The 13,818-nt window shown below is 38.6% G+C and overlaps 1 protein-coding gene across 1 annotated transcript; it reads right to left on the reverse strand.

The window, feature by feature from the left end:
• Window positions 1-1,429: 1,429 nt before the first annotated feature.
• Window positions 1,430-12,303, reverse strand: LOC111574993 (transmembrane protein 268). Its single transcript, XM_023279883.3, has 9 exons — window positions 11,988-12,303; window positions 10,302-10,431; window positions 7,653-7,747; window positions 7,442-7,549; window positions 4,868-5,020; window positions 4,683-4,793; window positions 3,643-3,732; window positions 3,207-3,425; window positions 1,430-2,341 (listed from the first exon to the last, which is right to left on the reverse strand). The coding sequence occupies exons 2-9, from the start codon at window positions 10,411-10,413 to the stop codon at window positions 2,186-2,188; spliced, it is 1,044 nt and encodes a 347-aa protein (XP_023135651.1). The 5' UTR covers window positions 10,414-10,431; window positions 11,988-12,303; the 3' UTR covers window positions 1,430-2,185.
• Window positions 12,304-13,818: the final 1,515 nt, after the last annotated feature.

Here is a 13,818-nt window from a genome sequence, read left to right on the forward strand (position 1 = left end):
GTCCCCCAGGACAGGTCTCTCTCCTCCTGTCCCCCAGGACAGGTGTCTGTCTCTCTCCCTTCCTGTCCCCCAGGACAGGTGTCTGTCTCTCTCTCTCCCTTCCTCTCCCCCAAGGACTGGTGTCTCTCTGTCTGTCTGTCTCTCTCCTCTTGTCCCCCAGGACAGATGTCTGTCTCTCTCTCTCTCATTCTCTCTCTCTCCTCTTGTCCCCCAGGACATGTGTCTCTCTCTCTCTCCTCATGTCCCCCAGGACAGGTGTCTCTCTCTCCTCTGGATCTGCTTGACAGGTGTCTGTCTCTCTTGCTCTCCTCCTGTCCCCCAGGACAGATGTCTGTCTCTCTCTCTCAATCTCTCTCACTCTCCTCATGTCCCCCAGGACAGGTGTCTTTCTGTCTTTCCCCTCATGTCCCTCAGGACAAGTCTCTCTCTCTCTCTCCCCCAATCCCCCAGGACAGGTGTCTCTCTGTCTCGTCATGTCCCCCCGGACAAGTTTCTCTCTCCTCATGTCCCCCAGGACAGATGTCTGTCTCTCTCCTATTGTCCCTCAGGACAGGTGTCTCTCTCTCTTCCTGTCCCCCAGGACAAGTCTCTCTCCCTCTCATCCTGTCTCCCATATCAGGTGTCTCTCTCTCTCGCTCATCCCGTGCCCCAAGACAGGTGTCTGTCTCTCTCTCTCTCTTTCCTCCTGTGTGTTCCAGCCCCAGCCCGAGTGTTCCAGCCCCAGCCCGAGTGTTCATTTGTTTGCATCTATTGCACTACAGCTAATGTATAACAGCTCAATTTTTAGTGATGTATTTGAGCTAATGTATTATACCTATCGTGGGGCGGCTGTGGCTCAGGTGGTAGAGCGGGTCGTCCAATGACCGAAGGGTCGGCGTTTCGATTCCCGCTCTGTCCTAGTCATGTGCTGTTGTGTCCTTGGGCAAGACACTTTACCCACCTGGCCTCCAGTGCTGCTACTCACACTGGGGTATGAATGCGTGTGAATGTTGGTGGTGGTCGGAGGGGCCGTAGGCGCAGATTGTCAGCCACGCTTCCGTCAGTCTGCCCCAGGGCAGCTGTGGCTACAAATGTAGTTTACCACCGCCGAGTGAGAATGTGTGAGTGAATGAATAATGGATTCATTGTAAAGCGCTTTGAGTGCCTTGAAAAGCGCTATATAAATCTTATCCATGATCATTATTATGATTGTACCACAGCTATTGTATAACAGCTAATGTATTAAAGTAACATATGACAAGGTCCCTTGTCACCTGAGCCACAGCCGCCCCACGATAGGTATAATACATTAGCTAAAATATATCGCTAAAAATCGAGCTGTTATACATTAGCTGTAGTACAATAGATGCAAACAAATGAACACTCGGGCTGGGGCTGGAAACAATATTTTTTTGGTGCCTGTAAATGAGGACAACAGGAGGGTTAACAATTTGCCATACACCCTTTAATGCTTTTGTTAACCAACTAAAAATAGATGTGTTGAAGTATTTTTCTTGTTGAACTCTTTCATAGTGAAAACATAAATTCTCTTATCCCACAGTCAAACTGCTGCTGCTGTGGCTCTGCTGTCTTAAAATGCTGTTTGAACTTTGAGGCTTTGTGAATTCAAAAGCTGAATGACAGAAATTCGTCAATATCATCCAAATACAGCAGCAGAACTTTCAGCAGGATATCTTGAAATAATACATCATATTTTATAAGCAAATCCTATCTGCTTTTATGTACAGAAAAATACTGATCTGAAAAGTTGTAGCGCTCAAATACTACAGTACGATTTTAATATTTCCCTGTGAAATGTAGTGGAACAAGATAGTAAAATGACCTGAAGAACAGTCCTTTCGTTCAACACATTTCCTGTTGAATCTACTGCAAACTCAATAATCTACACGTGTCGTTGGTACAAATAAGTTAAACAGCAGTGAGCAGTTACTATAGCTGTGATTGTCGTGTATACAGCAGTACAAATATTGTTTCACAGCAGCGTGTTTTCAGCGTTTGGCAGTGTGCAAATGAGCAAACATCCAGGTGGAGCAAACACGAAGCTACAGCAGCTCACAGCCAGAGAGAAAAAGAAATCAAGAGAAGCGCCAAACGAGTCCTTCGTTAAATCAGAACATCCAGAGAAACCGGCTTCCACGTGTCCGTTTGTCTGTTTCAAACATGTCCAGTCCACAGGCCGGTTCTGCTACTGGAACATCTTCTTCCTGATGAACTGGCAGAGGCAGAGGGTGGCGGTGGTGCAGTGGTTCCTTCCATGGTTCGATGGACCTGAAAGCCTCTCAGACACCAGCAGCTTCACATACACTGCACTGTAGGTCATCAGCAGCTGGTAGGCTTTATCCTGCCGAGAAAGGAGCAGAGAGGCAAAAAATACAAGTTTACTAACAGTTTTTTATTGTAATTTATCTAAACAATGTGTCGTTATTTCACAGAAAGTCCCTGCTTTGTTAAATTATAGATAATATCTGGGAACATCACAGGAAAAACCTAATATTTTTCCTTTGATAATAAAGAATAGTCCTCAAATCAAAAATCAGTATTTTCATAGTTGGTCATTTGCTTTTTTAAAATGTTTTATTGAAATAGTGCATTTGTTTTGTATTTAAATCAGCAAACATATCGATGGATGGACGGATGGATGGACGGTTGGATGGATGGATGGACAGTTGGACGGATGAACGGATGGACGGACGGACGGACGGATGGACTTATGGATGGATGGACGGTTGGATGGATAGATGGGTGGATGGAGGGATGGATGGACGGAGGGATGGACGGACTGACGGATGGATGGACTTACAGATGGAGGGATGGAGGGATGGATGGACGGATGGATAGACGGACTGACGGATGGATGGACTTACAGATGGAGGGACGGACGGACGGATGGATAGACGGACTGACGGATGGATGGACTTACAGATGGAGGGATGGACGGATGGAGGGATGGATGGATGGACAGAGGGATGGATTTATAACCCAGCAGTGTGTTTGGTATCATATTCATATCCACTTAAGACAGTAAATGTAATCAGACAAATAAGAAGCAAATGTAGTAAATTCTGGGAGTTTTAAGGATCAAAATGTGACAGAAATATTTAAAGTGTGCAAAAATAATCAGCTGAAACTTTCATATTTACATAATATCTGGTGTAAACAACTTGTGTGTCGGTCAGTTTGTTGTGCCACAAACCATCACGTCTCACCTGAGCAGGTAGAGAAGCATCAGGGACGATGCTGAAGCTGGAGGTGATTCTAGCGCCCCCATGCTGGCCGGGTGAAGTTCTGCAGCCTCCGTCCTCGTTCCCCAGCAGAGGCCTCTGTTCGTCCAACTCCTGCTCCACGTCCGACCTCTCGGCCTCGGGGTCGACGGCCGGGACATCGGCCACCAGGACCAGACGAGACATCCTGCTCTCCAGTTTGCTCTGGTGGAAGAGTGACATCGATCTGATCGTTTCACGCAGTCCTTGAAAGACTTAAATCTCTGTTTGTCCAAAACCCACAGATAAATATCCTTTTCACCAGAGCTTGGAATTATGTTTCTGTTGGTTCTGAGAGAGGACAAACATCGGAGCTACAGAAGAAAAATCGATGGAACAGCAGGAGAACAAACACAGAGACAGATGTCCTCGACTGTCTCACCTGAGTGTCGGTCGTCATGAAGCTGCGGCCCTCTAAAGTTTCAGTCAGCGTCCTCAGACAGCCAGACATGTCCCAGAACAGGAAGTACAGCTGCAGGAAGGAACAGCAGCTGATAAATCACAGCTCAGGTTTTACCACCACAACATTTTAACTGACCACTTTACTGCAACGTGATTAACAGCAGAATGAAAGAGCACTTCAGCACAAAACAAGTGGAATTATTACAGCTTTCACCACATCCAGCTTCTCTGCAGCTTTTCTTACATCACTAACCTCTTTAGCATTCATGTTTTTGATTTAATTTGTGTTTATATATGCTGGAAGAAACCTCCGATAATGAAATAAGCTTCATTATCCTCTCAAATGTCAGACTTAAAATGGATTTAAAGCAGTAAAATTAAAAGTAATCAGTAAAAAAATTGTGATTTTGTTTTTACAGAATTTAATTAACCCTCCTGTTGTCTTCATTTATGAGCACCAAAAAATATTGTTTCCTTGTCTGAAAAAAATCCAAAAATTCAGCAAAAAAAATTCCCCAAATTTATGAAAATTTGCAAAACCTTCAGGAAGAAAATTCCAATCTGGCAATGATACAGAAATCTATAACAAATCTCCATTTTGTCCAAAATGATTAGAAATTTGTCCAGAACTTATTCAAAAATCTTCTTTTCCTGTTCAAATCTGTCAGACGGACAAACCAACACTGATCGTCACATCACTCCACCGTGTTCTTTGGTGGGGTACTTATCAGGCCAATTCATTAAGGTAGCTTAACTTGAATCTAGTTTTTAACCAACGAACGCAGAAATTTCTAATTAAATTACAATATTAACATAATGCAACATTATTCTGTCAACACAACCTGTCAAAATGTTTAAAAGGTTTGTCTAAACCATTAGATTATTTTACCTTGAAACCACTCATTTAAGCACTTTAAGTTAACTCTTCATGTGAACATCCTCCCTCTAAAAATGAACAATACATCTGGCACACATGTAGCTTCATATTCTCACAGTTTGAGTTGATTTTAAGAGACCAACCTGCATGTTTCCGGTACAGTTGTGCACCCAGTCGGCTACACCCACCAGCAGCTTGTGCTTCACCATCCTCTCGTTCGCCTGGATCAACCGGACGTCTAAATTCATGTTGATCTGACACACAGACAGTCTGAGAATCACTTCAGGGTTATGTCATAAATCCAAACATGACAGCAGCTCTGACTGACCTCCTTGTTGCTGTGGTGCAGGATGAAGATGACGGTGGTGGTGAGGAGGATGGAGATGAGGCTGACGGACAGACAGAGGACCCAGTAGTCGCTGACGGTGATGTAGAGGTGGAGGGTGGAGAAGACGGCACACCAGACGACCACATACAGAACCTGGAGTCAGCAGAAGACACCAAACTATTAACTCTCACTGATTAGCATGTTCTGTCTTCTTAGTATAATCTGGAAGTTTAACATTTCATTACATAATTAGAAGCTGCTGTTACTAAATAAATAAAGAAGACACCTAAATATCTGTCAAACCACTTTTGTGTGTGTGTGTGTGTGTGTGTGTGTGTGTGTGTGTGTGTGTGTGTGTACAGATTAAACAAGATTTAATAGGTTCAGAGAGATTTGTTTACCTCTGTTTCCAGTATTTAAGCTAACTGGCTGCTACACTGCAAAAAGTAAGTCTTACCAAGTCTATTTGTCTTATTTTTAGTCAAAATGTTTCATCCCACTTGATTTAAGATAAATTCACTTAACGAGATATTTCAGCAAGATGGAGGGACTTGTTTTAAGACACTGCATCTTAAATATCTTAAGCAATCATGAAATTATCTTGTTTTGAGTTGAATTTTACAAGAAAACTCAAAATAAGTTAAACCCTCGTGTCGTCCTGTGGGTCAAAATTGACCCGTTTTAAAGTTTGAAAATATGGGAACAAAAATGTGTTTTAACTGTGAAACTTCTGATGTCCACATTTTCAACATTTTTGGGAAATCTTTGAACATTTTTTGGAGGGGAAAAAAATGTTTCTTAACAACATTCAAATCCAACCAAAATCCAGCAAATTTCGCTGGATTTTGGTTGATTTTTTTGTGAATGTTCTTAAAGAAAATATTAGAAGTTTTGTGATATATATATGAATCACTTTAGATAGTTTTAGGATTTTCTTTGGAAGATTTTTACTCATTTTTTGAAAATGTTTCCAAGAATTTTCTTGCCAAATTTGGCAGATTTTTTAAAAATAAAACTTTTAAGGAATTATTGGAATTTTCTTCCTGAAGGTTTTTGCAAATTTTCAAAAATTTGGGGAATTTATTTATTTATTTTTTGCTTATTTTTGGGATTTTTTTCAGACAAGGAAGCAATATTTTTTGGTGCCCATAAATGAAGACAACAGGAGGGTTAATACATCTCAAATTAGGAGGTTACATGAAAGCAAAAATCTATTTTTGAGTAAAAAACTGCTATTTTTAAAAAAAATAGCATGTCTGACTTATTTTAAGACACCTAAGCTTGACAATCCTGGTAAAATAGAGCTTAAAATAAGTTTTCCCAGCTAATTTTAAGATCTCAATATTTTAAATATCATATCTTATTTCAAGAAATCTTACCAAGACATTTTTCACATGTTCTGTTGGCAGATTTTTATCACTTATTTCAAGGTAAAGGTTCCTTGAAATAAGTTTTTTTTTCTTGTTTAGAGAGGGGCATTTTTTCCAGTGTACATCACCAGACTTAACTCAAAGGCGTGAAAATGAAATGATGTGTGACAGCATGTTAAGTTTTGTAGAGCAGCTATAGGCGTTCTGCCTCAGAGATATTACAGATTTATGACCTAGCGTTACCAATAACCTTTTGTTTTTAACTTTAGTTGACTGTAGACTTTAGTTGGGCACATGTGCACTAATGGATGTATAGTAGTACTTCTCTTATAGATCTGGGACAACGTTTTTGCCATCAAGGTTTATATGGCGGTCATATAAAGCAGTAATAGAGTTTAACAGATCAAAGATAAGCACAGTTCATGGTATATTTGTGTAGGTATACAGAGCCTATACTGAACACCCTTTAACTGCCTCTTAGTGAGAAAATGTGTTGAAACAGGAAATTGAGTGAACAGTTTTAATGTGATATTTAATTTCCAAAATCTCACATCTTAATGTGCCGTCACAGAAAACAGAAGATGGGACAGTGGATGACGAAATTAAAAAAGACATTTTGGGAATGGAAAGAATTCCTTCGTAGAAACATCAGCGTCTCACTGAAACTAAGACTGTTGACATGTCATGTGTGTTCTGTACTAGCTTATGGATGTGTCAGAAAATACATCCAGGAGATCTATGATGGCCAACCTTCAGAACGAAGACTGCACATGATGATGATGATGATGATGATGATGATGATGATGATGATGATGAATTTGTTTCTGTAAAATGTGCAAAAGCTAAAACACTCCACAGTTTCTAGAGATTCAGTCACAATATCACTCCTACTTTGTCTGTGATTACTTATGCCTTCTTTGAATCCTGGAATCTGAGTAATTTCAATACACCCATATAGTATTAACAGTCTTAAAGGGACATTCCTCTGATTTTATACGTCAAAGTCAGTGTACTGATCATTAGGAGCACTAGTCAGACTGTGAAAACATTATAACACCCGCTAAAATTAGCTTTTCACAGCCAAGGCAGAAGTTTGATGTACTGAAAGTGTTTTTGTCTGGATATCTCTGTCAAAAGCACCCAAAAAGAAAGAAAAAGTATAAAAGAAGGAGCTGGAGAAAACACTGGATAATGTTGATCATACCGGTGCCATGATAAAATGGAAGAGGGCCGAGTTGAAAACCATGTATCTCCTCACTGAAGGGACATCCAGAGCTGCTTTCAGTGGCGCCTCCATGTCTTTGACTGGAATCTTGCAGGATAAAAAAACACAAATTAACAGCCTGAACTGCATGTAAACACAGAGGAAGGTGGAATACAGTGATACAGGTGTCTGAATTTTGCACTGTGTTAACCTGAAAGCCATCCCTCTCCAGTTTGGCGCGACACAGAGACAAATCAAAGCTGGGGTTCAGCGACGAAAAGCTCGCTATCGATACGACACACTGACCTGAGAGAGACACAGACAGGATTATTTAACATAAAGGTGGTGAGGGTAAAAAAATAAAAATAGAAATCAGCACTACAACATGTGGAAACTTTGAATGTGTTCCAAAAGAAAGTAAAAGCGAGTTTAAGCCTGATCAGTAATTCATCATGAACTCAGGTTACACAGACACAACTTTATTTTAACCCTCTGAACCATAAACAATTAGTTTCCATTCACTGTTGACCAATTTTTCACTGCAGTATAAAACTTTAACAAATCTCTACATGTGTTCAAAATGATTAGAAATTTGTCCAGAATTTGCTCAGAAAATCCTCCTGAACTGTTTACAATCTGTCCACAATGAGTTAAACATCTAGGATCACTTAGAAGGGTTCCAAAAATGACTAAAAACAATTAAAACACGTCCAAAATGACTCATATTTGTTGTCATGGTTACAGTGACACTGTGCCACTACCTGGCAACGATACAGAAACCTTTAACCCTCCTGTTGTCCTCATTTATGGGCATCAAATAATATTGTTTCCTTGTCTGAAAAAAAATCCAGAAAAAAAATTCCCCAAATGTCTGAAAATTTGCAAAACCTTCAGGAAGAAAATTCCAATAATTCCTTAAAAGTCTCCCTTAAAAGTTTTATTTAAAAAAAAATTCCCCTAAATTTGGCAAGAAAATTCTTGTAAATATTTTCAAAAAATGAGTAAAAATGTTTCTAAATAATCCTAAAAATATCTAAAGTGATTCCATATATATCAATAAAACTTCTATTATTTTCTTGAAGAATATTCACATAAAAATCAATGAAAATCCAGCAAATTTCGCTGGAGTTTGATTGATTTTTATGTGAATGTTCTTAAGAAACATTTTGAACATTTCTTTCTTTCCACCAAAAAATGTTCAAGATTTCCCAAAAACATTGAAAATGTGGACATCAGAAGTTTCACTGTGAAAATATATTTTTTTCCACATTTTCAAACTTAGCACTTTCGCCTTGCAGCGAGAAGATCCCTGGTTCGTGTCCCGGCTTTCCCGGGATCTTTCTGCATGGAGTTTGCATGTTCTCCCTGTGCATGCGTGGGTTTTCTCCGGGTACTCCGGCTTCCTCCCACAGTCCAAAAATATGCTGAGGTTAATTGATTATTCTAAATTGCCCGTAGGTGTGAATGTGAGAGTGATTGTTTGTCTCTGTATGTAGCCCTGTGACAGACTGGTGACCTGTCTAGGGTGTCCCCTGCCTTCACCTGAGTCAGCTGGGATAGACTCCAGCCCCCCCATGACCCTAGTGAGGATTAAGTGGTGTATAGATAATGGAGATAATGGAATTTTCAAACTTTAAAACGGGTCAATTTTGACCCGCAGGACGACACCAGGGTTAATCACATCCATGGATCCAGACTATAAGCTGCATCACTGCCAAAATCTAATCACTTGGTCCTTGTGTCATTTCTGACCTTCCCTGAAAATTTCATCCAAATCCGCTAGTCCGTTTTTGAGTAATGTTGCTAACAGACGGACAGATAAGCGTCACATAACGCCATCATGTTCCTTGGTGGAGTAATAAAGTGATTTTGATGAAATATCTCAATTTTAATCTCGTTTTTGGATAATCTTCTGACAGAACGGCACGTCTCAGGTATATTTAAGAGTTCAGAACCTGATGATTCTTAAATGGTGTCATGTTGGCACTGAGTTGTTTTTTTTTTTTTTCAAAACCAACAGCCACTTCACATCTGCTGGCAAGTTTTGAGGTTCATATGATTAAATTCTAGTGGAGTTTAAAAAATAGAACAAATATCAGCTCAAGTTTTTGGGGTAATGTGCATTAAATGTCACACAGTTTGAGTTGAAACTCACACAGATCCAAAATAATATGCAAGTGTGAAAAAAGCGCAATTCTCTATAAAAATAAATAAAATGCTGTGTTTAGTAGTTAAATTTCCTGCCTTTCATACACATCTTTACATGTGTGTTAATCAAATCTAGGGCATCTAAATGTGACCTTCTGGTAGCACACAGTAAAAATGCTATAGAAACACTGGTTTGGTAGAACTTTAGTGAAACATGGGTAGCTTTAGTTTGATTTTAAGGTGTTTCAACTGGCAAACAGGTCAGATTTATTTACATTAGATATCAGATACCAGCTTGTAAGTAATGTTTACAGACAATACGACAAATGTTTTTAGCTAAAGTTGGTCCGGTTTAGACACAAACACAACACAACAAAGATAATCTGTTGGACTTTTTCTCTTTAGAATCACTCCACGTCCTTCTTTGCTCCCAACAGATTAAAGTAATGATTCAGAACGCCGCTAGAACGAGAGTTTGTCCCTTTTTACCAATTTGGTTTAATGACTGAGGCTTTTGTTTCCTTTGACTTTGTATAAATGGACACTGAATAGATGCAGTTAAACATCAACAACCAACAAATGTTAAACAATAAGACAAACCTATAAAACATTAAATCTGTTTACCCAAATTTAACCTCACATACCAATAATACAAAAATGTGGCACTGGGAGACTTTTTATCAGTATAATAAACAAATAATGAAGCAGTTACCATTGGACCAGTTCCCTTTGCTGCTGCCGGTCTGGGGCTGAGTTTGTCCAGCCTGAACATCCACCTCGCTCTCCTCCATCACGTGGCAAACTCCATTTCTGTCCTCCATCATCTCAGAGGTCAGCGTGTCCTAAAGGAGAAATCACACTGATAACTAACACAGATAAACAGCTCCTGTCTGACTGTCTGAAGTAGACTGACAAGCACAGAATATCTGTAAACCGCAATTTCATTGTTCCTCTCGTCCATGTGACTGCCGAGTCATGCACCGTTTTGCAATTACAAAGTGATAAATGTGTTAAAGATCATGACCTAAAGTCTAAATGTCTTTACGGTACAGGAAGCAAACCCAGGAGCAAAGCTGTCAGATGAACGTCACTACTTTGGATATAAGCATCTGCTAAATAAAATTGCAGAATTGTATAAAATTGTTAAGTGTGGTGGATGAACTGTTGAAACACGTCTGAATAGTTGAAACCTCCAGCTTCTGTCAGTCAAAGCCACATAGTATGAATGAAAACAATCTAAACACTCATAGTTTAAGTCTGTAAAATCTAATTATGCCTAATTCAATTGCCCGACTCATAGTGCTAACTGTCATTCATTTACAGTCTATTAATGAGAAAGTCCTTCTGACAGGGCTGTAGGGTTGGAAACTGTTGACCTAACAGAACTTTCATGCCAGTGGTCTGTATTTTCCTTTAAAAGCCCTCCAGACAAGCCACAGCCTTTATCTCTGGTAAACATGTTCACTGTTAACTTGAAAGCAACAAGTCTGAAAACCTGCTAGAAACAAGAGATCACTTCTGCTTTTACTGCAGCAACACAGTGACACTGCATCTGTGCTCTCCTAATAGAAAGATTAAGTTCAGAGTAATGGACTTTGGAGAATTTACATTTTTATGAGCCTTTTGGACGTGTATCTGCATTTCCTCCACTGCAAAATGTATGAAATGCTTTATCACGGCAGAGTGGCTGTCTGTTAATAGAGGAGAAGAGTATAATAGTCATGACACTCTTCCTCAGTAGCAGCAGTCTTTAAACCTCTCAGCAGCCTAATGTCTGTCAAATAAAATAAAAAGAAGGAAGATAGAACTGCTTAGAGACAAAAGCAGTTCTCTCTGGGTCTATTTCCATCTCTTGGCTGCTGACAGAGACCCATTCTAGCAATGAAGCGTGAAAACTCAACTTGAGATGTGAGTTCACGCCCTTTAACTCCTGTCTTTGCGTGGAAACCGCCTTCCTGAATTGATTTTCTTTCAATTTCATTTCCTTGCTTCTTAATAACGCCCTGATCTATCACTGCACCTGCTGAAGAGGAGAGAAGAACACAGCATAGTTCACAAAAAGCAGAAGCTTGTGTCTTAGCAGAAGGTGCATCTTCAGAGGAGTTTATCAGTAAAAACCCAGCTCACAGTAATCTGTTATCTTAAAACTGCATCTTTTCACGTCCGGTGGTGCTTTTTCCTGAGGAAACCGTTAACTGAAGACACAAGATGGATCTCTAAAATGTTCTAAAAGACTCCTCAATGGATGAAAGAGTTCAGATAAAATTAAAACCCTCATATTTCTTTGTGTAAAACAAACCTTGTACCATTCTATGACAACAAGTGAGAGCCACTGGAACCTTGAAACCAACATAAATGATACAAAAAAGCAGTTTTTACAGGATTAAACCCATCCTACCTGCACTCCAGATGAAACTCCATCATATCAACAGAGCTGCCATGGTCGTATCCCTGTGGTTTTCCTATTTCAAACCTTGTTTCCAGAGAACATACATGTTGAAAGCAGCAGTTTGGCGTATGTTGCTTTCAGGCTTCGATGTGTCGCTGCTTCTGTCTCGGTTTCCCTCTCAGCGTGTGACTCAGATCAGCTCGGCCTCATGACTGCAGGAATGTGGTTTGTGGTCCTGAAGCTCAACAGGCAGCGCTGCACAAGACGCTCAGCAGTTTCAGTAGCTTCACCTACTATTTGCTCATATTCCTGTGTGACTTCAGCTTGTTTTCAAGGGTTTTTTGTGGGGAGGAGTCAGTTTGTTTTCATTAGGATCATGTTGTAACTTTAGTGGAACTGTTAAATATTAACTGATAGACAAATTCATACATACACTACGGTCCACACTGTAAAAAATAAAAAAGTTCATAAAGAAACTGTGAATCTGGCAGCAATGATGAGAGCAAAAATACATTAAAAACAGGGGAATAGTTGAAAAATTCTAGATGATTTAAATGAAATAAAAATACCCATTAAAAAATGATAATTTTAGATGATTTAAATACAGTAAAACACTATAAATTTATAGTTACAGTTGTTATTATTATCTGTAAAAATACTGACTTTATTGCAGATATTGTCTACAGTTTTGACATGTTTTTTATTTTTACAGTTAACATGTAAATTTACTTATATAATATATATATATGTATAATATCATTTATTATATTTTATTATATTTGTGTTATATTAATATCATATATATTGCTATTATTATTGTTTTTGTTATTTTTATTATTATCATCATCATCAGTTTTGGCATGTTTTTTAATCTTTATTTTTATTTTTACAGTTAACATGTAAATTTACTTATATTAATATATATATGTGTGTAATATCAATTATCATATTTTATTATATTTGTGTTATATTAATATCATATATATATATTGCTATTATTATTGTTTTTGTTATTTTTATTATTATCATCATCATCATCAATTTTGGCATGTTTTTTAATCTTTATTTTTATTTTTACAGTCAACATGTAAACTTGCTTTATCCTCCTCAGACCCGAGCTTTGCATTTTATATTTTTTAAAATTATTTGAGATAAAGCGTAACCAATAAATATTATCATCGGATAATATCTAATATCTGATTATTGTGTTTATTATTTTATTGTATTTATATTATATTCATATTGTTCTTCTTGCTGTTGTTATTTTTATGATTATAATTATTATTGATACTATCTATCTATCTATCTATCTATCTATCTATCTATCTATCTATCTATCTATCTATCTATCTATCTATCTATCTATCTATCTATCTATCTATCTATCTATCTATCTATCTATCTATCTATCTATCTATCTATCTATTTAATAATAATAATAAAAACTCCTATAATGAAATCTGCTCCTAATTTCTCATTTAAAAATTAGCAATTTATGGAAATGATTTTCAGTTTAAAAGTCCAGCTGACTGACTCGAAATGTTTGTTTTTTCACTATAAAATCCACTAACAGAGTAAGTTTCCACATCCATTATCCATCCATTATCTATACACCGCTTAATCCTCACTAGGGTCGCGGGGGGGGCTGGAGTCTATCCCAGCTGACTCGGGCGAAGGCAGGGGACACCCTGGACAGGTCGCCAGTCTGTCGCAGGGCTACATATATAGACAAACAATCACTCACACATTCACACCTACGGGCAATTTAGAGTAATCAATTAACCTCAGCATATTTTTGGACTGTGGGAGGAAGCCGGAGTACCCGGAGAGAACCCACGCA

Source organism: Amphiprion ocellaris, chromosome 15 (genome assembly GCF_022539595.1).
Source record: "Amphiprion ocellaris isolate individual 3 ecotype Okinawa chromosome 15, ASM2253959v1, whole genome shotgun sequence".
NCBI classification, from domain to species: Eukaryota; Metazoa; Chordata; class Actinopteri; family Pomacentridae; genus Amphiprion; species Amphiprion ocellaris.